General features: G+C 43.4%; 1 protein-coding gene across 1 annotated transcript; it reads right to left on the reverse strand.

Moving 5' to 3' along the window:
- Window positions 1-566: 566 nt before the first annotated feature.
- On the reverse strand, window positions 567-25,133 carry dmgdh (dimethylglycine dehydrogenase). The gene is made up of 17 exons (XM_071350938.1): window positions 24,475-25,133; window positions 23,723-23,891; window positions 22,579-22,677; window positions 20,916-21,080; window positions 20,111-20,315; window positions 11,097-11,191; window positions 10,810-10,963; window positions 10,514-10,712; window positions 10,156-10,325; window positions 9,281-9,434; window positions 4,350-4,515; window positions 3,914-4,044; window positions 3,223-3,440; window positions 2,976-3,133; window positions 2,852-2,911; window positions 2,484-2,618; window positions 567-2,077 (listed from the first exon to the last, which is right to left on the reverse strand). Exons 1-17 carry the CDS (start codon window positions 24,594-24,596, stop codon window positions 1,871-1,873), a joined length of 2,607 nt encoding a protein of 868 aa, XP_071207039.1. The 5' UTR covers window positions 24,597-25,133; the 3' UTR covers window positions 567-1,870.
- Window positions 25,134-27,820: the final 2,687 nt, after the last annotated feature.

Below are 27,820 nucleotides of genomic sequence, written 5' to 3' on the forward strand. Positions count from 1 at the left end.
CACTTTTAGTCTACACCTGTTTACAAAGCATTTAACAAATAAAATTGATTTTGTAGTAGTAAGAGTTCGGTGTTAGCAAATCAGACCATAACTATATTCTCCTGCTTCCTGCTTAAAAGCAAAACTTAAACAGGAAGTACCAGTGACTCGATCAATACGGAAGGGGTCTGATGAAGCGGATGCTAAGCTACAGGATTGTTTCGCTAGCACAGACTGGAATGTGTCCCGGGATTCATCCAATAACATTGAGGAGTTTACCACACCAGTCACTGGCTAACAAGTGTTCCATACCCAGGTTCTGATCAAGAAAAACTTTTCATAACAAATGACCTTATTTTTGCTTTTTATAAAAATAATTGTATGATGCAATACATTCATTCCATTCTTTTGAATCTTCTATTGTTGGTTGCTCCTGGATATTGTGTTGTTGTGTAGTGGTACAGTGGAGTGACACTTGTAATACTCAAAGTTCAAATAATCAATATGATTGATGTTGCTCCATACAGCGGGAGGGATTAATTCTAGTGTTTGAAATATCTAGAATCATTACAAAAACACACAACACCAAGCTTGGCATTGGATTTAATTAACCAATGTTTAAATGTACAGACAATTTGACAAAATAATTGAAAGGATAAAGACATTGTGCTCTAAAAATACAGTTTCCTTAGCTTGTCCTGCCTTGTGCATAGTTGATTTATTATCTGCAATATGCCCGCCCTGCTTTCAAGACTGAGGTTTGTGCAAAGCATTATCATAGTTAATTGTCCCTTCCACATAAGGTAGAGACTACAGTAGGACGTAAAGCAGCATCTATTTGGCCCATTCTTCTTGTGATAGTGTAGCTACAACCCCATAATAACCCTTAATACATGGAATTTAAAAAGCCATTCAAACAGATAACATTGCAATACTGAGACATTAAAATGCCACCTAAGAGTAATGATTGGCTCTGTTGCTAAGCAGTTATGGTATAGGTAGTTAATGACCACATTCTAAGCGTTGGATGGATTCAAGACTTAAGCCAAAGGTATCATGACTTTAAAGGCTCAGTGTTTTATATACATTTCCACACTACGAGGTTAGAACACAACTGTGAAAATGATAATGCCATTTTAGTGTAAGAGCTGTTTGAAAAGACCACCTGAAATTTCAGCCTCTTTTGGTGGGATGGAGTTTTGGCCAATAAGAAAGAGTTCCAAACCTCTCTGCCAATAACAGCTAGTGTAAGACCACTCCCAAACAAAATGCTTGCTTGAGAAATTGCACCTTTTTCTTTTCTTAGGGGTGAATTTTTTTATATATATTTTTTCAACAATCACAGTTTGGTACTTAATTGTTACCAAGAAATGATTTGATATCGAGATAAAATGGCTGCATTTGACCTGTAATACTATGAATACTGAGACGAATACAAGTATAAGTCTACGTTCCCATAGGTCCACATTGGAACCTAGAGTTAAGCTCTTATATGCACATTCTAGGTTGCTCTAGCTTATTCTTCCTCACCAGATGACCAAACAGGAAAGTTTTTTTTTTTTTTTTTTTTTTTTTACTTCACAGTCAGTCTGTCTCAAATGATACCCTATATAGTACACTACAAACAGTGCACAAAATAGGAAATAGGGTGTCATTTGAGTACCATTAATCACATTTAAGTATTTTTCATAAGTCACTTTGTCAGCCAGCATAGTTCACTTCACAGTGTAGTTGCTTGGTTGGTGTCGGCTCTACCGTTTGCGGACCTTGGTCGAACCTGGGTTGAAATTAGCACCAGGAGCATACTGTAAATATTTGAAAGAAAACATCCTATTTTCGACCCAGGTCTGGTACTCTAGTTCTAAGCTGGTTCTCTGCCCGTACCCAGTGTCTATGCCTTGCTCTTCTTCTGCAGCCGGGTCCTGGTTGGTTCTGTGAGGACCAGTGGCTCCTGGACCACCATGGCAGGGTACTTCCTCCCCAACATCTCCACTTCCACCTTCTGCCCTACAGAACACAGCTCCACTGGCAGGTAGGCAAACGCCAGGCTCTGCTGGGTGGTGTAGCTGTAGGCCCCAGATGTAGTGTTACCAACCACCTAGGAGAGATAGAGAAGGTTGCAGGAAGGCAAACAGTGGGTGGAAGTGTAAGCCTCTAATGTTGTGTTGCCTCTATACCACACACACACACACACACACACACACACACACACACACACACACACACACACACACACACACACACACACCTTAACCCCAAACCCTAACCTTAATCCCAAACCTAACCCGTAAGCCTAAAATAGCATTTTAACAAATTCATTTAACAAAAACACAGAACTCTGTTACTACTACAAAATCAAATCAATTGTATTTGTCAAATGCTTTGTAAACAACAGGTGTAGACTAACAGTGAAATTGTTTCTTACCTTGTCAGAACATTCTGGTGACTTGTCAGGACACTGTGGTCCTGATAAGGTAGGAAAACAATGTACACACACAGCTCACCTTGCCATTGAGCCAGATAGTCTCGTTGCCCTCTGGGTCAACATCATCCGTTTCCATGGTGATGTATGACAGCTTCCTCTTCAGACCTTTAGCTTTGATCTCCTGCAGCGCTGCCTTACCGATGAAGTCAGCATGCTGGAGACAGACAGGGAGAGATGTTAGTGTTGGTATGTGTGCTTTATTTATAATTAGCATAAATAACCCCAAAAATAATACAGGTGTGTAGGAGAAAATGTTAACTAAGTAGACTTAGTAGGCCACAATTTCATAACATCTAAAAAAATAAGCTACACATTTGAATATGACACCTCGATTTGAACACACAGTGGTTGACTGGTGAAACAGCAGTAGCTAGTAACAATGTCTACCTTGTTGAGTTTGATGAAGTAGTCCAGACCAGCTTCCAGAGGGTTGGTGTCACAGTTCATCTGATGAGACAAAAACATCAGTTCAACATCCACAAACAACTTAAAAAGGTGTGTGTGTACGTACCTCTGCACCCCAGCCTCTGAAGCCTTTCTCCAGTCGTAGTGATGACATGGCGTAGGTACCAAAGTTGTCGATGCCCTCGTCCTCTCCTGCAGCCATGATAGCCTGGTACACAGCTGCCATGTCCTTGTGAGGAATGTACAGCTCCCAGCCCAACTCACCTGAAACACAATCCGTTAGTTGAGCTGTACATGCACTCACATGCCACACATACTCTTAAAAATGTTTAAGCCCACAAACACACGCACACCTGTGTAGGAGATCCTAATAGCTCTGAGGTTGATGCCACCCAGTTGAATGGGTTTGCAGTGGAGGAACTTAAAGCTTGCATCGCTCATGTCCTCCTGAGTGAGTTTCTGTAGAACATCTCTAGCCTTTGGTCCAGCCACACCCAACACCCCAATGTCCTCTGTCACATTGGAAATATCTACATCATACGCCCCCTCTGCTACCTCCTTCTCCATCCACCTGGGGTTAGGAAGGGATCCATAGGGTTATATTTACAACTTGAAGGAACTCAAAAGGAAACGAAACTCTGGCACAATGTTGATTCAACTAATTAGTCTTCAATATGAACTTTGATTAGTTGAATCATGTATATTAGTGCAGGGCTGGAGCAAACCCTGCCCCCACATGGCCCTTGGTGGAAAAGATAGGTCACCACTAGGGGGTGATATACAACACCAGCAGACTGTCTCAGGGTGTATAAGAGACCGAGAGCTGAATGAATAGGTAGAATAGAGATTCATTTGTTTTTAATGTGCTGTTTGCTTATTGGAGCAGAGGGGCCGTTAAAGTAGCAGCTGCTGTAACTACCAGTGTTTCTAAGTGGATTAGAATAATGTTATATAATGGATTACTGAATCCTTTTATATGGGACGGCTTGACTCTACACCTCGTTAGCTGGCCTGGGCTGCTTAGAGTCTGTCTGCCTGTGTTACCTGAGGTCATGCAGCTCTGATCCAGATCCTGTGATGAGGAGGAACTCTCCAGGTGTGAGCTGGGTAATGGTGACCTCAGCGTAGACTCTCCCAGTGGGGGTCAACATGTGGCTGATGTTAGTCAGGCCCACCTGACAGGGGAGAGAGTGAAACCTAAATATAACATAAACCTCTGCCTGAGCAGCAAACAGAACACTGCCACCTGTTGGCAATAGTGAGTTATATAGGGACTTATACAGTGGTGCAATGAGCTGTCTATGAGAGTGAGTGAGTTTTGCCTGGTGCGATGCAATGATACATTTAGTCCCTCTCGTTTTGGGCCTAGCGTTGGTGAGATACAGTAAGATGTAATATAAAAGCACAGTGAGTTGTGTATAGAATAGTTGTAATACAGTGAGTTGTAATACAGTGAGTAGGTGTGTGGTGTTATCCTTACCTTGGGCATAGTGTTGGCGAACAGTCTGTCCAGCAGTTTATGAGAATCTTTCCCTTTAACCATGAACTTGCCGAAGGGTGTCAGGTCAACGACCCCAACCTTCTCCATCACCAGCTTACACTCCCTCCCCACCGGACCGAACCAGTTGGTACGCCTGAAACTGGGCCTGGGGAGTAAAGACAGACACATGTGGGTTAGTTACTTGGTTAATTTAAAATGTAATGGCAAAGTATTGGCTGAGACAAAGCTGCACAGTTGTGAAGAGGGCATGGCAGTGCCTCTTTCCACTAAGGAGATTGAAAAGATTTGGATCCTCAAAAAGTTATACAGCTGCACCCCGAGAGCATCTTGACTGGCTGCATCACCGCATAGTACGGCAAATGCACCGCCATCGACTGCAAAGCGCTACAGAGGATGGTGCGGACAACCCAGTACATCACTGGGGCCGAGCTCCCTGCCATTCGGGACCTCTATATCAGGCAGTCTCAGAGGAAGGCCCAAAAATTGACAAAGTCTCCAGCCACCCAAGCCGTCATTTTTTTTAAAAAATTAACCTTTATTTAACTAGGCAAGTCAGTTAAGAACAAATTCCTATTTACAATGGCGGCTTAGGGGCAGAACGACAGATTTTTACCATGTCAGCTTGGGGATTCGATCTAGCAACCTTTCGGTTACTGGCCCAACGCTCTAACCACTAAGCTACCTGCCACTCCGTCATCAAGGCAAAAGGGTTACTACATGATTCCATGTGTTATTTCATAGTTTGGATGTCTTCATTATTATTCTACAATGTAGAAAATATTTTTTTTTAAAGAAGAAAAACCCTGGTATGAGTGGGTGTCTAAACGTTTGACTGGTACTGTACACACACAAAGAAAAGTATGTGGACCCCTCTCGTCGAACATCTAATTCCAAAGGTGTTCGATGGGGTTGAGGTCAGGGCTCTATGCAGGCCAATCAAGTTCTTCCACACCGATCTAGTCAAACCATTCCTGTATGGACCTTGCTTTGACCTCAGCATTGTCATGCTGAAACAGGAAAGGGCCGTCCCCAAACTGTTGCCACAAAGTTGGAAGCACAGAATCGTGTAGAATGTCATTGTATGCTGTATCGTTAAGATTTCCCTACACTAGAACTAGGGGGCCTTGCCCGAACCTTGAAAAACAGCCCCAGACCATTATTCATCCTCCACCAAACTTTACAGTTGGCAATATGCATTCAGGTAGGTAGCGTTCTCCTGGCATCCACCAAACCCAGAATCGTTCATCGGACTGCCAGATGGTGAAGCGCGATTCATCACTCCAGAGAGCGTGTTTCCGCTGCTCCAGAGTCCAATGGTGGCGAGCTTTACACCACCCCAGCCAACACTTGGCATTGCGCATGGTGATCTTAAGCAACCTGTGAATGTTGCAAATGAGGACAGACAATTTTACCACGCTACGCGCTTCTGCACGCAGAGGTCCCGTTCTGTGAGCTTGTGTGGCCTACAACTTTGTTACTCCTAGACGTTTCCAGTTCACAACAAAAGCACTTACAGTTGACCGGGGCAGATCTAGAAGGGCAGAAATTTTACAAACTGATTTGTTGCAAAGGTGGCATCCTATGACGGTGCCAAATTGAAAGTCACTGAGCTTTTCAGTAAGGCTATTTGACTATGGAGACTGCATGGCTGTGTGCTTGATTTTATACACCTGTCAGCAACAGGTGTGGCTGAAATAGCCGAATCCACTAAGTTGAAGAGGTGTCCCCATAAGTTTGTATATACAGTAGAGGTCGACCGATTATGATTTTTCAACGCCGATACAGATACCGATTATTGGAGGACCATAAAAAGCCGATACCGATTAATCGGCCGATTTTAAATAAAAAATATATAAAAAATAATTTGTAATAATGACAATTACAACAATACTGAATGAACACTTTTCTTTTACCTTTAATATAATACATCAATAAAATCAATTTAGCCTTAAATAAATAATGAAACATGTTCAATTTGGTTTAACTAATGCAAAAACAAAGTGTTGGAGAAGAAAGTAAAAGTGCAATATGTGCCATGTAAAAAAGCTAACGTTTAAGTTCCTTGCTCAGAACATGAGAACATATGAAAGCTGGTGGTTCCTTTTAACACGAGTCTTCTATATTCCCAGGTAAGAAGTTTTAGGTTGTAGTTATTATAGGAATTATAGGACTATTTCTCTCTATTATACCATTTGTGTTTCATATACCTTTGACTATTGGATGTTCTTATAGGCACTTTAGTATTACCGGTGTAACAGTATAGCTTCCGTCCCTCTCCTCGCCCCTACCTGGGCTCGAACCAGGAACACATCGACAACAGCCACCCTCGAAGAAAAAGAAATTGGGCACATGACAGCAGTGTGGTTTCGTCCTGGTGCAGCTGAGAGTGTGTTAGAATGTTCATGGACGCATGAAAGTGCTGTTTGAATGAATGCTTACGAGCCTGCTGCTGCCTACCATCGCTCAGTCAGACTGCTCTATCAAATCATAGACTTAATTATAACACACAGAAATACGAGCCTTTGGTAATTGATATGGTTGAATCAGTAAACTATTATTTCGAAAACAAAACGTTTATTCTTTCAGTGAAATACGGAACCGTTCTGTATTTTATCTAACGGGTGGCATCCCTAAGTCTAAATATTGCTGTTACATTGTACAACCTTCAATATTATGTCATAATTATGCACAATTCTGGCAAATTAATTACGGTCTTTGTTAGGAATAAATGGACTTCACACAGTTCGCAACGAGCCAGGCGGCCCAAACTGCTGCATATACCCTGACTGCTTGCACGGAACGCAAGAGAAGTGACACAATTTCCCTAATTATAAGAAATTCATGTTAGCAGGCAATATTAACTAAATATGCAGGTTTAAAAATATATACTTGTGTATTGATTTTAAAGAAAGGCATTGATGTTTATGGTTAGGTTCATTGATGCAAGGACAGTGCTTTTTTCGCAAATGCGCTTGTTAAATCATCACCCGTTTGTCAAAGTAGGCTGTGATTCAATGAGAAATTAACAGGCAGCGCATCGATTATATGCAACGGAGGACACGCTAGATAAACTAGTAATATCATCAACCATGTGTAGTTAACTAGTGATTATGTTAAGATTGATTGTTTTTTATAAGATAAGTTTAATGCTAGCAACTTACCTTGGCTTCTTGCTGCCCTCGCGTAACAGGTAGTCAGCCTGCCATGCAGGCTCCTCATGGAGTGCAATGTAAGGCAGGTGGTTAGAGCGTTGGACTAGTAACCGGAAGGTTGCAAAAACAAATCCCCGAGCTGACAAGGTAAAAATCTGTCGTTCTGCCCCTGAACAAGGCAGTTAACCCACCGTTCCTAGGCCGTCATTGAAAATAAGAATGTGTTCTTAACTGACTTGCCTAGTTAAAAAGTGTACTTTATTTTTTATTTTTTTATCGCCAAATCAGTGTCCAAAAATAACGATTACCGATTGTTATGAAAACACTGAAATCGGCCCTAATTAAATCGGCCATTCCGATTAATTGGTCAACCTCTAATTTATAGTGTATTTATTGGGTAGAGTTGGTTGCCAGACTTAACTGTTATAAAATAAGTTATACAAAGACATGGTGTTAGGAAGGAGACTATTCACTGCCAGTACTTACATAATGTTGCATCACTGAGTCCTTATACAGTAGGTTTTATAGTTTTACATATGGAAAACTATTTTCATATACCATGGGCATAATTTCATAAAGAAATCCCACAGGTGGTGCTAAATTCTTTGAGTCAATAAATAGCCTAGTCAGCCACTGGTGGGTGGCCAAGTGGAAGCTAACCCTGGGTTTGAGTTGGCCAACAATCTTAAACCTGAGTTTAAACGGGCCAAATGGAACCTAACCCTAAGTTTGATCTCCAAAACACCTCCAGCTCTTAAAACAAAAGTGGTTTCAGACCAACACCTGATGAGGATGAAGATGAGGATGAAGACTAATATTATCAGTCTATAAGGGTATTGAACAGTAGCTACACAGGATGTATTTCCCAAGGCATTACATGTAAATAAATGTATTTTGATGTTCTCTCTAAATGGTTCTATTGTGCTGGCTAGAGTAACTGTTACATAATGCCATGTAACAGTCAGTGAGCTCACCTCTAAGACCCATATATATATTTACAGGGGGTGGTCTCCACTCCTCCACTGGGAGCTGTCCAGCCTATCATAACCTCCCCCCTTCCATCCCCCCCAAAAAAGAACAAGTCCTTGAACATTCTAACACACTCTCAGCTGCACCAGGACGAAACCACACTGCTGTCATGTGCCCAATTTTTTTTCTTCTACTTTAAGTCCATCAAAGCATATACAAAATGAATTTATATGAATGATATAAGTACAGAAATGGTTTGCTCTGTGGGAAATGAATGTCCTACAAGTCAGTGACAATTGCGTGGAGTTGAGTTTGTGACAGCAACTATGTGAGATTGGAAATCCCAGGACATGGTGTCTATAATACTATGATCTTCTATGTGGAGGAACCCCTTACCTTCTAACGACTCTTGTGTAGCTTGTGAGCGTCAGAGCAAAACATGTTACACGTGTGTGTTCGTGAGTCTCATAGATAACGTTTAATAGTTTGTATCTCAAACTATTCCGACTCCACAGATGTTTTTGTAATAAGACCCGGGCCCTGGCCCCTTCGGCATCCACCCTTGTCTCACAAACAACTCAGCCCCAGTTAATCACACAGACTAATGGTTGGTATCTGCGGATGGAGACAAAATAGACAAATCCAATGGTATGACTGTAGCTCAAAGTCACAATGTATAAAAGGGGTTTGAAGTCCTAAATCATGCCGGCGTTATGGTGGGACTCATTGGGTTAACACTCAGTGTATTGTCATATTTGTACTGATTGATTGACTGGTTTGGTATCTTACTTGTAACTGGCATTGTCTCCAGGCTTATAGAACCAGTGAGGCTGTTCCCAGCCGGCGTGGAACCCCATGGAAGCTTTTCCCTTTAGCAGCTCATACACACCACTGGTCCTGTTGGTCGGACGGCCAGCAAAACGCTCCTCTTTAGGGTAGCCCACTGAGGGAAGGGGGAAGGAGAGCAGAAGGGGGGGGATAGAAAGAAGAGTTGACAGCATGAGCGGTTGTGAGTAGATGCGCTTGTTTTGTAATCAAAGCGAGAGCTACAGGTAGTGACGTGTGTACATCTGTTCATATCCTTTACTAGTTACTAGCCCAGTTATGGATCATTTGCAGTCAGCAATGGGCAAGTGAGCTCAAGAGCTCAAAATCTTTGAAAAGTGCGTCAGGTAAAGAGCTTTTTTTTGTCTTAAAGGGGCTGTGTTGTATTTTGAGACAGGCTTGCATAAGCTAAGTAGGCAGAGTGTAGCATAATTTGTCTGATTCTCTAATAGTGGTATGGGAATAATGATGCATTTTATTTTGTAAAGTGGTTTCTAGCATCAAACACCACTATAACATGTTCAGTCACCTTGTCTGAAGGTCACCTTGTCACCTTGTCTGCTACTGTAGACTGAACGATAGAACAGCTATGTCCATGTTAAAATGTTATGGGATGCATTTTCTCCATTGCTTTTGATGGTAGACCACTCTCGCCGGCCTACATTATGATCAATTAGCCACAGTAGCCTACTTGACCACTGTTAAAACAAACTTAAAGCGGGTACAGCCTCAGTGTTCACAATAAACACGCTGGAATTTGCACAGGATTTTCACAACCGTCAAGGTTGTGCAGATCTGAAAATTTGCTCAGTGATGAAAAACATTTAGTGACTACTCACCCATGTTGTTGAATCCATAGGACTCTCTGGCTTTGGCACACATGTAGGGTACAGTGGTCCATTTTCCATACCGGTTGGGGTCACACTCAATGAGGTCATAGGGGGGTTCCCCTGTTACGATCCAATCACTGAGGAACTTCCCAATGCCACCGGCGTGGATCACTCCATACCTGGGACACAAACAGACCCTGAGGTATGCCTTTAAGCTACAACCTCCTACTCCCTGTCAATCAAACATAACAAGGCTTTTATAGTTCCACAATAGGGAAGATGCTTAGAAATTTCACACTACACCATCCAGTCATATTGATTTCAGCATCCACCCGACCCCATCACACACACAAACACTCCCGTTTACCCGAAGCCGATAGCGGTCCAGTAGTTACGTGCTCCCTGGTGCGGTCCGACCATAGGAAGGAGGTCAGGGGTGTAGGTGATTGGTCCAGATACAATGTTGATGATGTCAGCATTCTTCAGCACAGGCACCATCTCCATGGCCATCTCTACGTGGTGCATGATACGGTCCAGGTCTGACTCAAACAACTCCTTACCAAAACCTGTTCAACACACACAGAGAGAGTACAACTGAGGTTAAGGCATAGAGAGCGAGGGCGAGAGAGAGGGTGAGAGCGATAGAGAGATCAGCAGACAGACCTGGTGGTACTCCATCTCTAACCCAGGAGTCCTGCAGCACCATCTTCTCCTCTTTCTCGTAGGGTCCAAACAGCAGTCCATCTCTCTCCTGTCTGAGGTAGTAGGAGCCCTCCAGGTCCCTGATCACTGGCAGCTCTACCTTTAGGGCCTTTACCTAGACACAACAAAACAAACTTTATTAAACATCAAATCAAACGCTGTTAAACATCACAACACATTTACTGTAAAATATGCACAATGAAGGATAGTTAATACAGTAAGACATTAAGATGTAATTAAATTAGTACCTCAGGCACCGTTGCCGTGACAACATACTGGTGATGGACAGGGATAGTGGGGTGCTCAAAGCCAATCTGCTGGCCAACTTCCCGGGCCCAGAAACCTGTTGACCAATTAAAAATGAGTAATGAGTTCATGGTCTGCACAGGAAATTGATGAGTTTTGATGAGACCAGGAAGCAGTTAACACAGACAGTTGGGAGAAAGACATCACCAGCGTGTAAACAGCAATCCCTGAACCGCTCCAGTCTCCACCATAAGGAAAGCAAAACAAGGTTAAGAATAGAGCCTCACACACACACTTACACTCTCTGCCCTCTACCAACCAGCCTTCACTTCTTGAGACCAAAACACTGTAAAGCCAACTGGGTCCCACAGAGGATTGTAAAAAGATAATGACATAAATGGAGGCATGTCTTGAGTATAAAATTGTAGAATATTAGAATCCCATATACAGAGTGTATAAGCTGGCAGCTAAGAAGAGTGAGAGCATGACTTACTACAATACTATGGTGTACCGGTACTCTATGCCACTCAGATATGGGCTGTGTTTGAAATTGTACCCTATTCCCTATATAGTTCACTACTTTAGGCAAGAACCATGGGTCTCTGGCCAAAAGTAATGCACTATATAGAGAATAGGATGCCATTTCAGAATGAGACCTGCTATATTACACTAACAGAGTTAACTGTCTGAATATGGCTCCACCATAGAGATCCTATTAAATTACTCAAATGTTTTATCTTTATTCTAATTCCGAATTTTAAGGGCTCCACATCTTAGGACAGGGGTTCCCAAACTTTTTAACCTAAATAGAAAAACATTAGCTGACATGGGCTAGGTGATCTGGACATTTCTGACAAGTTATAAATAGCTCTCTAAGGTATGCAGTGACTGACATGACAAGAGGAACTGATGATGCACTACCCAATTTCAAAATTGCACCTTGTGCATTCTACTATAACAACTTTCAAGAGTAAGTTTAAAGCCCCCCCTGCAAACCCCTCGCACCCCCACCCCACAGTTTGGGAACCACTGAGATCGGAGACTCCCTGTTCTACCAGCTGATTCACTTTAGAGGGAATGTCAAGTTACACTCCGACTCTCTCCATAGAAGCTAATTTCTGTTTTAAACTTCATCAAAAGGCTTCATTTTCTAGGAGCTATTTCAGCTTAAGAATCATTCCAGTTTCTTTTGAAGAGGTCAGCTGAGATTGCAACATCTGGCTGTTGGTGATAATGTGATCTGATTTGGTCTTATTTTATGACTGTGGTTGTATAACAAGACAGCTCTTTCCCAAAGCAGTCGCCTTCTTCTGGGGTTTAATGACGGTGTGTAAACCAGCTTTTTAGAAGCATTACCGGGGTCCCCAAAGCCTTTCTTGGGAGCATTTTACTGCCGCCCTGCTAATTAGCTTCCCCACAGAAATACTGGCACAAACATGAATGTTCCTACCCCATAACATTCTGAAGGTGAAAGAAAACTGACCAGCCATAGCCACTAGATTCACAAAGTAATGGATACACCCCTTAAATAAAAACACTCACTCACTACAGTACCTGTGTATGTCACAGAACTATTGCTTGACCACGACAAGCGCAAAAGTCAATTCATAATATTGCACAACTTATATATATATATCCATACACTACACAGCTTTAATAAGAGACACCTATAAAACTGTACACATAAAATAATAATTTATGGCATAACCTCTGTGTACAGCAAACTGACTACTAACCAGTATTCATGGGTTGCATGTTTCGTCACAATGTTGTTTTGAACGTTAGTTTTGGACTGATTCCCAACAGCATTCTACTCAAATGCATTGTCAATGAGTGTTGATAAAGATTTTATCAAAAGTGCATTACAGTGGCTTGGAACTACAATGACAAATCAAAAAAAGGAAGAAAGGAAAAGCATGTCATTTTGATGTCACCAAATTGACTTTAGCTAGCTAGGACTGAGAGGGGAGGTCACCAGATTTTAGCTAGCTAACATTGCTAGCTATTTTTGACAAACCTTGCAAGCTAATAACATTGCAATCTGTCTGAAGTCAATTTGATGACATGATAATGCTGGCAAAGTTGTTCCCTACTAAATATTTTACTACTTCAGCTAAGTCATTGTATTTCCAGGCACTATAGTTTAATTTAGACTAAACAGTAGTTAGCATTTGTCCAGAATGACTGTGCTTATCACCACTTTACCAAGGGCACCACTATGGCGCTGCCGATAGAGAGCGGCTAGAGAAATTTCATAATAATGTCATACTGCGACTGAGTGACGGAGGTGCAACCTATGAAATGGAAGACTGTTGCTACTGGTCCCTAGCCAGACAAACAATGATTTGTGGGGCGAAAGTCCGACGCGTGTCAACTGCGCTCTCTCTCTCTATACACACAGACACACACCATGGCCCCTGCAGCCACCACAGCTGTTTGTCCCCACAGATCAGACTGGTAATGGCCTGCAGGAACTAGTTGTGACGGGGAACAAATGTCAGATTACAGCAGAAGTCAACAACTGGGGTTATCTGCTGAGTTGCAACTGTTCTACACCAGACCCTGGCTCAAAAACAGTGCATTCAGAAAGAATTCAGACCCTTTGACTTTTACCAGATTTTGTTATGTTACAGCCTTATTCTAAAATGGATTCAAATTTCCCCCCCTCATCAATCTTGAGCCTTGAGTCTTCTTGGGTATGACATTACAAGCCTGGCACACCTGTATTTGGGGAGTTTCTCCCATTCTTCTCTGCAGATCCTCTCAAGCGCTATCAGGTTGGATGGGGAGTGTCACTGCACAGCTATTTTCAGGTCTCTCCAGAGATGTTAGATCGGGTTCAAGTCCGGATTCTGGCTGGGCCACTCATGGACATTTAGAAACTTGTCCCGAAGCCACTCCTGCGTTGTCTTGGCTGTGTCCTTAGGGTCGTTGTCCTAATGGAAGGTGAACATTCAACCCAATCTGAGGTCTTGAGAGATCTGGAGCAGATTTTTAGAAATTAAGGACCTCTCTCCGTCCATCTTTCCCTTGATCCTGACTAGTCACCCAATCCCTGCCGCTTAAAAACATCCCCACAGCATAATGCTGCCACCACCATGCTTCACCGTAGGGATGGTATTGGCCAGGTGATAAGCGGTGCCTGGTTTCCTCTAGACGTGACGCTTGGCAGTCAGGCCAAAGAGTTCAATGTTGGTTTCATCAGACCAGAGAATCTTGTTTCTCATGGTCTGAGCGTCTTTAGGTGCCGTTTGGCAAACTCCAAGCCGGCGGTCATGTGCCTTTTACTGAGGAGTGGCTTCCATCCGGCTACTCTACCATAAAGGCCTGATTGGTGGAGTGCTGCAGAGATGGTTGTCCTTCTGGAAGGTTCTCCCATCTCCACCGAGGATCTCTGGAGCTCGGTCAGAGTGACCATTGGGTTCTTGGTCACCTCCTTGTCCAAGGCTCTTCTCCCATGATTGCTCAGTTTGGCCTGGTGGCGGCCAGCTCTAGAAAGAGTCTTGGTGGTTCCAAACTTCTTCCATTTAAGAATGATGGCGGCCACTGTGTTCTTGGGGACCCTTCAATGCTGCATACATTTTTTGGTACCCTTCCCCAGATCTGTGCCTCGACACAATCCTGTCTCAGTGCTCTACAGACAATTCCTTCGACCTCATGGCTTGGTTTTTGCTCTGACATGCACTGTCAACTGTGGGTATGTAGACAGGTGTGTGCCTTTCCAAATCATGTCCAATCAATTGAATTTACCACAGGTGGACTCCAATCAAGTTGTAGAAACATCTCAAGGGTGATCAAACAGGATGCACCGGAGCTCGATTTTGAGAGTCTGAATAATTATGCAAATAATATTTTTTTTATTTTATACATTTGCAAACATTTCTAAAAACCTGTTTTTGCTTTTTCATTATGGGTTATTGTGTGTAGGTTGATGAGGATTATATCTTTTTTTTTACCCATTTAGAATAAGGCTGTAACAAAATGTGGAAAAAGTCAAGGGGTCTGATTACTTTTGGAATGCACTGTACATAAATACTTAAACTACGTGTAGGGTCTGATATAAATCGCTCATTTTAGATTCCGCTTTCACACTCTCAAACTGGGCAGTTTGGCTGATTTGAACAACATCAGCGTTGTTTACATTTTCCAGCTCAGAGGGACATACGTACTCTCTACTTTTAAAGGTTGCCCTGCCCCAATTCTGTAGAATACAGCCAGTTGGGCCAGGGCAGAGCTTCTGGGGAGGCAGAGTAGACAGCACACATGTTTACAAGCTCCTTGTAGCAGGACACACACAGGGCCATTCACAGACCCTCCCAGGAATAACCTCTAATGAATAGACTAATTGGAAGTGGGGCTTTGTCTGACACAGGCTCAGCTATTTCCAGAGTACAACCACCTCCACACCTCTAACTAACTAGTTAATTTCCCTCCCTCGCTTATATTTATGAGCACCAGTGATAACCTAAATAGTTTCTGAAGGCCAGAGACTCTGATAAACAAGGTTTCTCTCTCTCGTTGAGACACTGTCCTTTCACTGGGGGTCTCAGTGTCCTGTGCACCTTTAGTAGGTCACAGGGCCAACTTTTGAAACCGATCCTTCAGGGGGAGACGCATTCCAAGAACCACAACCCTTTACCTTACTCTGGGGGTTCTCATTGGTCAAAGTGCCAAACAGTGATGGGGTGTAGCATTATGAAGGTAGGGTTGGAGAAGGGGAGGTAGAGATGGAATGGGGTGAATGTGGGAGTGAAACAATGGGGGAGGAAAGGGGCGAGTTTGAGACAGTGGAAGGAGAGAGATGGAATAGGGTGAGTGTGGGACTATAATTTGTGTGTTACTTGTGTATTGTATTTGTGAGACATTCTACTGCACTGTTGGAGCTACTGCAGAAACATAAACATTTCACTGCACCTACTATAAACGCCTGCAAATATGTATACACAACCAATAAACTGATTAGATGTAAATATATATATATAATTTAAGGTGGGAGTGTGGGAGTAGAGGGAGGGAGCATTTGAGACTCTGGTGTTTGTGAGGAATGCTACAGCAGTACTTCAGGATCTGCTTTCACATGGAGTTATTTCTGCAGACCATAGCTCCAGCAAGCATAAATCACATATCCTACCATGCATGTGGAAAGGTGGACTCACCCACCCACTAAAGGAGAGAGAGTAGTTTGACCTGAGGGTTAGAGAGTTGTATTGTAATGAAAGATATAAACTTCCCAATTATATGTATAGAGAGGGAGGCTTCCGGAAGTGCTCTTTTTTGGAATATGTTTTTTCTTCACAAAAGATCCTCCTCCTCTTCCTCCCAGGGTTATTCCCACAAATACGAACAAAGCTCACAAAATGTCCAAAACTCAACCACAAATCAGTGGGCCTATTCCAAAGTAGTATAATGAAGTTGAGAGATTTAACTCCTAAGTAAAGGAGTGAGTTTAATGGGTGTAGTAGCTACTGTTTATGAGTACAACCAAGGATGTTCTGATAAAAAAGAAGCACACAAAACCAAAACTGGACACACAGATAAGACTCTGACTGCAGTTTGTGTTCGTGTCTGCAAAGTGCAAACACAGCAACTGACACAATCACCACACAAACTCCCACTACCCGGCCTGTATATGCTGTACTATTTTACTGGACCATATGGAGACAATAGTCATTACTGCATTGGTCAAACACTATAAATCCACAGTGTCGTTTCAAACAACAGCAGCTTCAACGACAAGGTTTTAGATTAAATCCCTCAGCTGCGCTATGGGACGTTTCCATTGTACCCCTGACAAAGTGGCTTTCATTTGGCCCCAGCAGATTTATGTGCAGCTATACATTTCTCTCTCAATGTTGATTGTACTCAAAGTGTAATGTATAGGACAAGGCTGTAAGGCTCTCACCAGCCGTGACTTATGCAATAACACACGTCTATGGGCAGTATATCTGCAGATCCCTTATAGGAAGTGTTATATCTACCAAGCACTCGTTATCCTCTGTAGCTCAGTTGGTAGAGCATGGTGTTTGCAGCGCCAGGATAGTATGTTCGATTCCTGGGACTACCCATACGTAAAATGTATGCACGCATGACTGTAAATTGCATTTGGTTAAAAGCGTCTGCTAAATGACATATATTATACATTATATTAATATTATAGCCTAATTCATCCTGTCTACCAAAACAAAACATATCAATTTTTTTGCCTGACTGGACAATGTTGTAGCTGCTGTGAATCAACTACGTATCAAGCACTAGACAACATTTAGGTAGTTACAGGCAGCAGGTCGCCTAGGGGTTAAGAGAGTTGGGCCAGTAACTGAAACGTTGCTTGGTTAAAGCCCCAAGCAGACTAGGTGAGGCACTTTACCCTAATAGCTCTGGATAAGAGTGTCTTCTAAATGACTTAAATGTAGTTACAGCTTGTTAACATTACACCAACTGAGGAAATCAAGTTGAGTTGACAAAACATAATGAGTCAAATTCTAAGATAGCTGACTGTTATTCAAAGATGACTTGCCTATGTTTTTTTTATTGTAATAAAACCATTTCTACCCCTTTTTCTCCCCAATTGGTAGTTACAGTCTTGTCTCATCGCTGCAACTCCCGTACGGACTCGGGAGAGGCGAAGGTCGAGAGCCATGCATCCTCCGAAACACGACCCTGCCAAGCCACATTGCTTCTTGACACACTGCTCACTTAACCCGGAAGCCACCCGCGACACAGCCCGGGATCGAACCCGGATCTGTCGTGACGCCTCAAGCACGGCAGTGCCTTAGACCGCTGCGCCACTCGGGAGGCCCAGTCAGCTACGGTTTGACTGTTGTACATAGATGATGTTAACACTAGGTTGTCAAATGAGTGGACCCAAACTGCAAATTCATGAACTTAAAGAAAACATCAAAGTTTGCAGAGAAAAGGCACATGGAAACCCAAGATTCACTAAGGAATCAGAAAATGTTTGTTCTTCAAGATTTAAAAAATCTGTCAGCAAAGTGTTAAACGTCTGCTGAAGAGGCGTCCTTCAGCTGCTGCTCTGTGATTGGCTAAAACCTGTTGGCCTGTTTGGATAAACTGATGAGGGAATGGAGGGCCAGGAGTCATAATATTAATGGGTTTAGCAAAGCTAGAACAAAGCAAAGTAAACCTACAACGTGCCCCCGTCCTCCTCCTCCAGGGACCCATAAAGGAGAGCAAACTTCAGGCAGCTGCAAATTGAATCAGTTATGCAAGGAGGTATGATAGTGGTGACAACCTTGCCAACTAAATCCTCCCAGAACTGGTATGACCCAGTTCAAACCATGTGACCCTGCTTCCCCTGAACTCAGAATGCTGTGTATATGGTCAAATGTCCCTAAGATAGCAGCCTTGGAATAAGAGCAGTTCAGACAAGAGTCAGAAAGACAGAGGCTCAGCACTGGGCCAAATCAAACAAGAACTACAACTGAACTCACCCCTAAAGTATTTAGGTTCATCAACTTCTTTGTCCTCAGGACTGGGGTCCTAAGATCTAATTTGTCTGTGCCGAGTGTGCTCTTTACTGTAGTCTATACCCAATTCTACTTTTACTACGGTAATCTCTTTCGTCTGTCTACAAGCAGTAAAAAAAAAAATACACAGCCAGTGGCTGAACTGAAAATGAGTTAATGAGGAGAGACTGGTTTGATCGACTTGAGAGACATGGGGTTCTGCATTTTAACCAACCCAAACTGGTAAACCAGGTCTGTGGGTTTAGTTTCTGACAACCTGGAGAGGAGCTAGAGGTGTTAATGTAACAGTATAACTTTAAACCGTCCCCTCGCCCCGACACGGGCGCGAACCAGGGACCCTCTGCACACATCAACAACTGACACCCACGAAGCGTCGTTACCCATCGCTCCACAAAAGCCGCGGCCCTTGCAGAGCAAGGGGCAACACTACTTATAGGTTTCAGAGCAAGTGACGTAACTGATTGAAACGCTACTAGCGCGTACCCGCTAACTAGCTAGCCATTTCACATCCGTTACACTCACCCCCCTTTCAACCTCCTCCTTTTCCGCAGCAACCAGTGATCCGGGTCAACAGCATCAATGTAACAGTATAACTTTAAACCGTCCCCTCGCCCCGACACGGGCGCGAACCAGGGACCCTCTGCACACATCAACAACGGTCGCCCACGAAGCATCGTTACCCATCGCTCCACAAAGGCCACGGCCCTTGCAGAGCAAGGGGCAACACTACTTATAGGTTTCAGAGCAAGTGACGTAACTGATTGAAACGCTACTAGCGCGTACCGCTAACTAGCTAGCCATTTCACATCCGTTACATTAACTTCCCCAGCTCACCCACCCAGACTGGTCTGTGTTATACAGACAATCTGACTCACCCCAACTCGTTGAGAAAAATCTTCAACTGAAGTTGTTGTTCAAGCCTTTTGGCCAGCTCTAATCATAGTTTCTCAATGTTTGCCAGTGAGATTTCAATCTGACCCAAGAGCTGTGAATAACAGGACTGTGTTGCTGAATGGACAAACTGCTTGAGCCAGTTTTAAACATTAGAAACTCATCTGATATACAAGATACAACAGTGCAAGATACAACAGTGCATGATGCAATGTATTGATACAATTGATCTAGAAGTCAACAGTCAATGCATGTTCTGTAGTATGGTCACTAATGTTAGTTTGGACATACAAACTTGTGCGAGGAGCAATCAATCATGATTTGCAGCACAAACACACTCTGTACAATAACATAGAGCCTGGACCCAACTACATCAACGCTCATCTGGCTCTCTGGCAGAAAAAGTTCTAGCAGGAAGCTAAGCCTCCCAGTTTGCCAAAGGTTCTTGTTTCTATTCTCCATGTATGCAGCAAGAAGTACATGTTGTGCATGTATTCCTGCACGCAATTGTATATACCAGTGATGACCCAGTCCAGCCATTACAATGAGCCTGTCGACAGATTCTGCCCTCCTCTAGCCTCCATTGAGGTTTACATAGAGACAGATATTTTGCCACTGACAAGTATTCGACCACTGACCTGTGGCGTTGACTATGCGGTTCGCTCTGATGGTCCCGTGTGGGGTCTGGACATCCCACTTCCCATCACTGGTGGGTGTGAGGCCAGAGACCAGGGCTGGGTTGTAGATCTGGGCTCCATACATACGGGCCCCAGCAGCCAGGGCCATGGTTAGGGAGTAGGGGTCAATATGGCCATCTCCTGGGTTATATAGACCCGCTAGCACCTGGGGAGGTGGATATAAAGTGTTACTGTCATGTCGTTGTCTACTGGTTCAAACAAACGTTCTTGGTCAATGACAACTTTAAAGATACATTATGAAAGTTTTGTTTCCCTCAAGAGCCCCCGCAGAGAGAAAAGTTGTGTAAAGCCTCTTTAAATCATTAGAGTATATCCACTAGGCTCTTAAGTCATGACATGAAACTGAGATCACAATGATGTCTATTAGCCTGGTCCCAGATCTGTTTGTGCTGTCTTGCCAACTCCTATGGGCATTGTCATACCAATGGAGTTGGCAAGACAGTGCAAACATATCTGGGAACCAGGCTACATGTCTATGGCGCATGAGAATGCGTTCCTCCGGTCCAGACCAGAACAATAGATATAGAGCCATGGTTATAGATCAGTGGTGGCTGGTGGCACTTTAAAAATGGAGAGGACAGGTTCATAGTAATGGCTGGAACAGAATAAATGGAATGGTTCAAACACCTGGTTTTCCATGTGTTTGGTACCATTCCATTAACTCTATTCCATCCATTATTACCAGCTGTCCTCCCCTCACTAGCCTCCTCTGACAGATATAGATCTTTTTGGTTCAGGTCCGGACCTTGTCCATGTTGAGCAGGGGGAAGAGCTCCTTGATCTTCTCAGGGGTGATGAGCCACTGGGGCGTGGGGTGCCAGTGGGTTCTGGCCATCTGGTACTTCAGCTCATCCACTCTGACTGGGGTGGAGGCAATACGGATACTGCCTGGCTGGTGGAAACCCACTGCCTATAGACACATGGATAAAATGTGTGAAACATACATACAGAGTGTATCATAAGTATTCACCCCCCTTTTTCCCCACATTTTGTTGTGTGACAAAGTGATATACAAATTAATTTAATTGTGATTTGTTGTCATTGAGCTACACAAAGAACTTCATTAAATGAATACAAATGTAATAACTAAAATAGTTATTGCAAAAGTATTCACCCCATTTATTTAGACAAGCCTAAAATAGTTCTGGAGTCAAATTTGGCTAAACAATTCTCATAATAAGTAGCATGTCAATCCGTTATGTCACGCTAATAACTGGGGTTGGCATAATTCCTCTGTCCCCCCTATATACAACATATGTAAGGTCCCTCAGGCAAGTATTGAATTTCAAGTACAGATTCAACTACAAAGACCAGTGAGATTTTCGAAAGACTCATAGTAAAAGGGCAGTGATTGGTAGATTGGTAACAATAACAAAATAGACATTTAATATCTCTTTTAAGCATGTTCCAAGTTAATAATTATGCTGTGGATGATGTATTAAACCCCCCCCAGACACATGAAAGATGCAGTCGTCCTTCTGAACTGAGCTGCAGGACGGGAATGAAACTGCTCAGGGATGTCACCATGAGGCCATTGCTAATTTTAAAACAGCTCAATGGCTGTGAAGGGAAAAAAACGGAGTTTACTGTATTTACTCCACAATAATGACCTAAAAAGTAGAATAAAAAAATATACAGAATATAAATATTGCAAAACATGTATCCTGTATGCAACGCCTTATGTTTGTGGCAAGTCAAACAACACTGAGTTACTGCCTCCTTATTTTCAAGGATGGTGGCGGCTGCATCATGGTATGGGTATGCTTGACATTGGCAAACAGAATTTTTCACAATAAAAAGAAATGGGACAGAGCTAAGCACAGACAAGATCCTAGAGGAAAATCTGCTTCAGTCTGCTTTACACCAGACACTGGGAGAGGAATTCACCTTTCAGCAGGACAATAACCTACAACACAAGGTCAAATTTACACTGGAGTTGCTTACCAACAAGACAGTGAATGTTCCTGCGTGGCCAAGTTACAGATAACTTAAATCTGCTACAAAATCTATGCCAAGACTTGAAAATTGCTGTCTAGCCAACATCTAGAATAATTTTTAAAAGACTAAATGGGCAAATATTGCACAATCCAGGTGTGCAAAGCTCTTAAAGACTTACCCAAGAAGAATCACAGCTGTAATTGCTACAAAAGGAGTTAACATGTATTGACTCAGGGGAGTGAATACATGTCTAATCAAGGCATATTAATGTTTATATTCTTCCAATTTCACAATACAGACTATTCTTTGTGATCAATGACAAAAAAAAAAAACTTATTCATTTCAATCCCACTTTGTAACAACAAAATGAAAAAATCCAAGGGGGGTGAATACTTTGATACCCACTGTACATAGATACACTCATACAGACATTATATAATCCGTTGTGCTGTGGTTGACGTGTAGTATACCTGTCCTGTCTCGGCCTCCAGACTCTCATACAGCTTGATGCTGTGGTAATGGACCTTCTTCAGGTTGATACCAGGGTGGTAGTACGTGGTCAAACCAGCCTGGAACAGACAATAAACATGGACACTTAGAGGAGGCATGGTCATGTAAATGGAAACACTGACAACACTTGATCTACTGTATTGACCCTGCAAGTTAGCAAAGCAATGATTTGAAAGTGCATCTTATAAAATAATAGTAATAGACATTTCAACAACATCATGTTATCTCCATTGACTTTAACTACACTACACAACCAGGGCATGCAGTTCACATGTTCCTAACATAGATACATAGAATGAGAAGTTTGATAAGTCTACTAGGAAAGTTGTCCCCTTGACATTAAGGGCAGCATATTTATGTAGAGTAACCTATATGGGATAGGGTTGGTTGGAAGGGGGTTATAGAGAGGCAGAATTAGGTCATCAGATCCTTGGCAGAACCACATAGGCCTGGTTCTTTGACAGCAGCTGTCTTTGACAGCTATCATAACTTAGATCTTCTTACATGCCTCCATCTGCTTCTTGAGAATCTCCCTCTGCCGAGCGGACTATCTGATATCTCGCCGTGGTATCTTCGGTCGGGTTTTTCCTGTTAACTGTAAGTCGCTCTGGATAAGATGACTAAATTACAAAATGTAAATATCTTCAGTGTGGTCTCAATGTATTTTTTCCCATGTTGAATATCTCTGACCTCCTTTATCTTTTTCTCTGACAGTTCCTTCTAATAGTGGGTGTGTGTAATAACTCCTTAACTTATTCAAATGTTGGGGAACATGAAAACTTCCATGCATTTGCTAACTTATGTATTAGTAGAAGAACGTCAGGTCGAAACAGGTGTCAGACCATCAATAAATGGGCGAGTTCATTTGCATGCCCTGGGTGGGTGGAGATTTCACTTAAGGGGCACAGGGCCTTGCAAAACGAACTCTCCCAATACGTTTGTGTGCCCCCCTGACTGACAAACAAAACAAGACTCTATCCATGAACCCCTGAAGCCATCTGTTGCTCCCAGACAGTTCTGTCTTCCCTCATATGGTTAAGATAAGGTTTTGGGACAGGTAAGCTGATCCTAGATCTGTTTTAGTTTTTGTTGTTGTTGACCTACAGCGTGCCAGGTGGATCCAGCGGTCAGTTCAGACTTCTCCAGCAGGACCACATCCTTCTGTCCAGCCTTGGCCAGGTGATAGGCCAGACTGGCTCCAACACAGCCCCCTCCGATGATCACCGTCTCAGCCGCGTCCTTCCACCTCTTCCCCAGGACCATAGTGCTGTCCCTAAGAGGGGGGAGAGGGGGTAAAGAGGGGTGAGATGAAAGGAGACAGTGAGATTGAAATTTGAAAAAAATGTATTCATTGATTTGAATGCATTTGAATCTATTTCAATACAGGTAAAGATGTGTAGAGTAGTTATGTGACTTCTATGAAGCAGAAGAGATTATTGTTTAGAAAATCAACCCTGACCAGTTCTGACCTGACATATACCCCTGGAAGGAAATGCAACACATGTTGCCATGAGATCACCCAGACAGCCTGGCACATTATTGTCAATTGGAGATATAGGCTATATTGTTTGTCACATTATAAACACAGAGAACATTAGCGAGTCAGAAGAATCTCATGGTCTGTTCAGCAGGGAAGTCATGTGCATTATGCAAACTGAATTAAAACGGTTGGGTTGTGGACAGACCCATAATAACATTACGCTATCAAAGAGCCCCTTATAGCCTACCGGACACCTCTGTGGTCTCCTCCAACTGTCCCAAATGTGAAATCTGTAACCTTACTGTCGGATACAAGAAAGCTGAAAGGGTAACATGAGTTGTTAACGACAAGGCAAAAAATGCACGAGGGGGCTTACCCATTTCCCACATGTTTCTGCGAAGTGTAGTTTATTGTACGCAGTGGAAGACACACAATAGCGCGATATGCGGTAAAATCTCTCCGGAGGTGAGTATTAATTACGTTAAAAAACCTAGACATGGTTTAACTAATTAAAATATCTATTGAAACACCTCAAAGCATACCAGAACCACCTCTGCCTAATCCTATACCAAAGCACAATTTTGTTAGCTGAACACGCCCTCGTCGGCGCAGAGCGCCAGTCAATTTAGGCACAGTGAAACTTGGTGCGTTCAAAACAACTGGGAATTCAGGTAAAAACGAGTTCAGACTGGGAAAAATCGTGACATCAGTGATCTTCAGGTCGGAGAAGTTGGAGCTCTAGGATCTGGCCTTGATGACTATCTTGGTTGAAGATCGATCTGGCCTTAATCGCCATGTACTCGTATAATCTCCACCCGGCACTCCACGGGACTGGCCACTCCTCAGAGCCTGGTTCCTGCCTCTTCCCTGGTTCCTGCCTCTTCCCAGGTTCCTGCCTCTTCCCAGGTTCCTGCCTCTTCCCAGGTTCCCGCCTTTCTAGGGAGTTTTTCCTAGCCACTGCTTCTACATCTGCATCGCTTGATCTTTGGGGTTTTAGGTTGGGTAAAAATGGCTTTATAAAATACATTGATTGATTGATAGCATGATGCTCGCGTTTCCAACTTGTAATTCCGATTTGGATGCACGTTTAAAAGATTTTTTCTAGTCGGAGTTCGTTTCTTTCGAGTTCCGAGTTGTTTTGAACGCACCAACTGTGTCCAGACCCTCCCAGTCTAAAAATCCCTGAAAGGTTAACTCTTTAGATACCATCGGTCAGGCTGTGGCTCAAATATAGGTCACTGGTCTAGGGAATAGAAGGGCCCCAGCGTATAACACAAAAGGTAATATACAAATAAATTAATAATACACACAAAATGGATAAGCACGGTTGATATTGATGATATTTAGTCCAATAGACCCTTTACAAAATCTAATTTTTGTGACAAGATCTATCTATGTCATTGTCATCTAATGGCAGTGTAGACAGACAATGCTTACATAACTTGAGTCGACATCAACTGCCCATAGAGCATTGGCCAGGCACAATCTCACCTATTCTACACAATACACATTAACCAGGGCCAGTGATGTGTAATGACACAATATGGGTAAAGAACTCAAGTTACTCTGAGCGACACACTGGATAAGAAAACTATTAGGACAAGACTAGAATATTGAATTCCTTTGTGGGTGACATTAACAGTAGGCTATGGACATTTAAACAAAATCTCTATATATTTAACCTTTATTTAACAAGTCAGTAACTTCTTAGTTACAATGACGGCCTATCCCGGCCAAACCCTAACGACACAATTGTGCACCGCCTTATGGGACTCCCAATACAGCCTGGAATCGAACCAGGGTCTGTAGTGACGCCTCTAGCACTGAGATACAGTGCCTTAGACCCCTGCGCCACTCGGGAGCCCCCATGTTAATACTCCCACTCAATTGGTGTAGCACATTTCACAAGGGCTCCTGGATTGACACAGGAGGTTATGTGCTGTTTTTATCAGTCCCTGCTGGTCTGATGTATTGGATCCAGTCTGAACAGGCCATGGAGGGACATAGAGTTGCATCCCAAATTTGACGAGAGCTCAATAGGGAGCCATTTGAGACACACACAGACTTACAGTATCATCTACTATTATATAAGTACAACCCCTAGAAACCCCCTGGAACAACTGACCTGCATTCAGGTTGTATCTGTTGATGAATGCTATTGGTACTATTGTTACAAAACAGGGAGTTTAACCATAACTTAACCATATGTTTCTAAAAGTGTGCGTGTATGTGTGTGTGTATGTGTGTATCCACACATTGTCACGCCCTGACCTTAGAGAACCTTTTTATGTCTCTATTTTGTTTGGTCAGGGTGTGATTTGGGGTGGGCATTCTATGTTTTTGTATTTCTATGTTTTGGCCGGGTATCGTTCTCAATCAGGGACAGCTGTCTATTGTTGTGGGAAGTTGACTTTGTTAGTGGCACTTATGCCCTGTAAGCTTCACGGTCGTTTTTGTTATTTATTGTTTTGTTGGCGACATTTTAACAAATAAAAAGAAAATGTACGCTCACCATGCTGCACCTTGGTCTACTTCCTTTGACGGCCGTGACAGAACTTCCCACCACCAAAGGACCAAGCAGCGTGGTAAGGGGGAGCAGCGTTTTCAGGAGGACTGGACATGGGAGGACATCCTGGACGGCAAGGGATCCTGGACATGGGAGGAGATCCTGGCCGGAAGGGATCGCCTGCTGTGGGAGCAGGTGGAAGCATTGAGGAAGGCGGAGGCAGCGAGTAAAGGGGCCCGGCGTTACGAGGGAACACGGCTAGCAAGGAAGCCCGAGAGGCAGCCCCCCCCAAAAAAAAATTGGGGGGCACACGAGGAGATTGGCTGAGTTAGGTTGGAGACCTGAGCCAACTCCTCGTGCTTGCGAGCGTCATACTGGTCAGGCACCGTGTTATGCGTTGGAGCGCAGGGTGTCTCCAGTGCGCGTTCACAGCCCGGTGCGCTACATCCCAGCTCCCCGCATCTGCCGGGCTAGGGTGAGCATCCAGCCAGGACGGGTTGTGCCAGCCCTGCTCTCCAGACCTCCAGTGCGCCTCCTCGGCCCAGTATATCCTGCGCCGGCTCTACGCACAGTGTCTCCGGTGCGTCTGCACAGCCCAGTGCGTCCTGTGCCAGCGCCCCGCATGTGCAGTGTGAAGATAACCATCCAGCCAGGATGGGTTGTGCAGGCTCCAAGCTCGAGACCTCCAGTGCGCCTCCACGGCCCAGTGTATCCGGTGCCTCTGCCAAGGACAAAGCATCCTGTATGTCTCTCCAGCCTGGTGAGTCCTGTGCCTGCGCCCAGAACTAAAACTCCTGTATGTCTCCCCAGCCTGGTGAGTCCTGTGCCTGCTGCCAGAACCAGGCCTCCTGTATGTCTCCCCAGCCTGGTGAGCCCTGTGGCAGCTCCACGTACCAGACTGCCCATACGTCAGTACCACCCCCCCCCCCCCATCTGATTTTGCAGTTATTTGTGTATTTTTTTCTTAACAGATTGGATGAGTTTAAGAATAATATTAATCAATCTAACAAAAACAGACAAAGAAACATATTTCTGCACAAACACTGAACACATGTTAGTCTTGGCAAAAGAGGTCCCACTTTATATCTGAAGGCTCTGGAATAAAATGTATAAAATGTGATCCTATTTTTTGGTGGTCACACATTACTTAGAAAACTGTAATTCCAAGTCATAATGGAAAGAGCTATTGCACATATTGATTGACCCATGCTAAATA

This window comes from Salvelinus alpinus, chromosome 18 (genome assembly GCF_045679555.1).
Source record: "Salvelinus alpinus chromosome 18, SLU_Salpinus.1, whole genome shotgun sequence".
In the NCBI taxonomy this organism is placed as follows: domain Eukaryota; kingdom Metazoa; phylum Chordata; class Actinopteri; order Salmoniformes; family Salmonidae; genus Salvelinus; species Salvelinus alpinus.

What these genes read in the sequence shown, in the direction of transcription:
- dmgdh (XM_071350938.1), bottom strand. Translation starts at nt 24,596, where the DNA reads ATGTCTAGGTTTTTTAACGTAATTAATACTCACCTCCGGAGAGATTTT. An exon ending in TCACGGCAACGGTGCCTGAG is followed by an intron (nt 10,964 to 11,096) that starts GTACTAATTTAA and finishes TGTTGTGTCTAG; the next exon opens with GTAAAGGCCCTAAAGGTAGA. An exon ending in TCAGAGCTGCATGACCTCAG is followed by an intron (nt 3,441 to 3,913) that starts GTAACACAGGCA and finishes TCCTAACCCCAG; the next exon opens with GTGGATGGAGAAGGAGGTAG.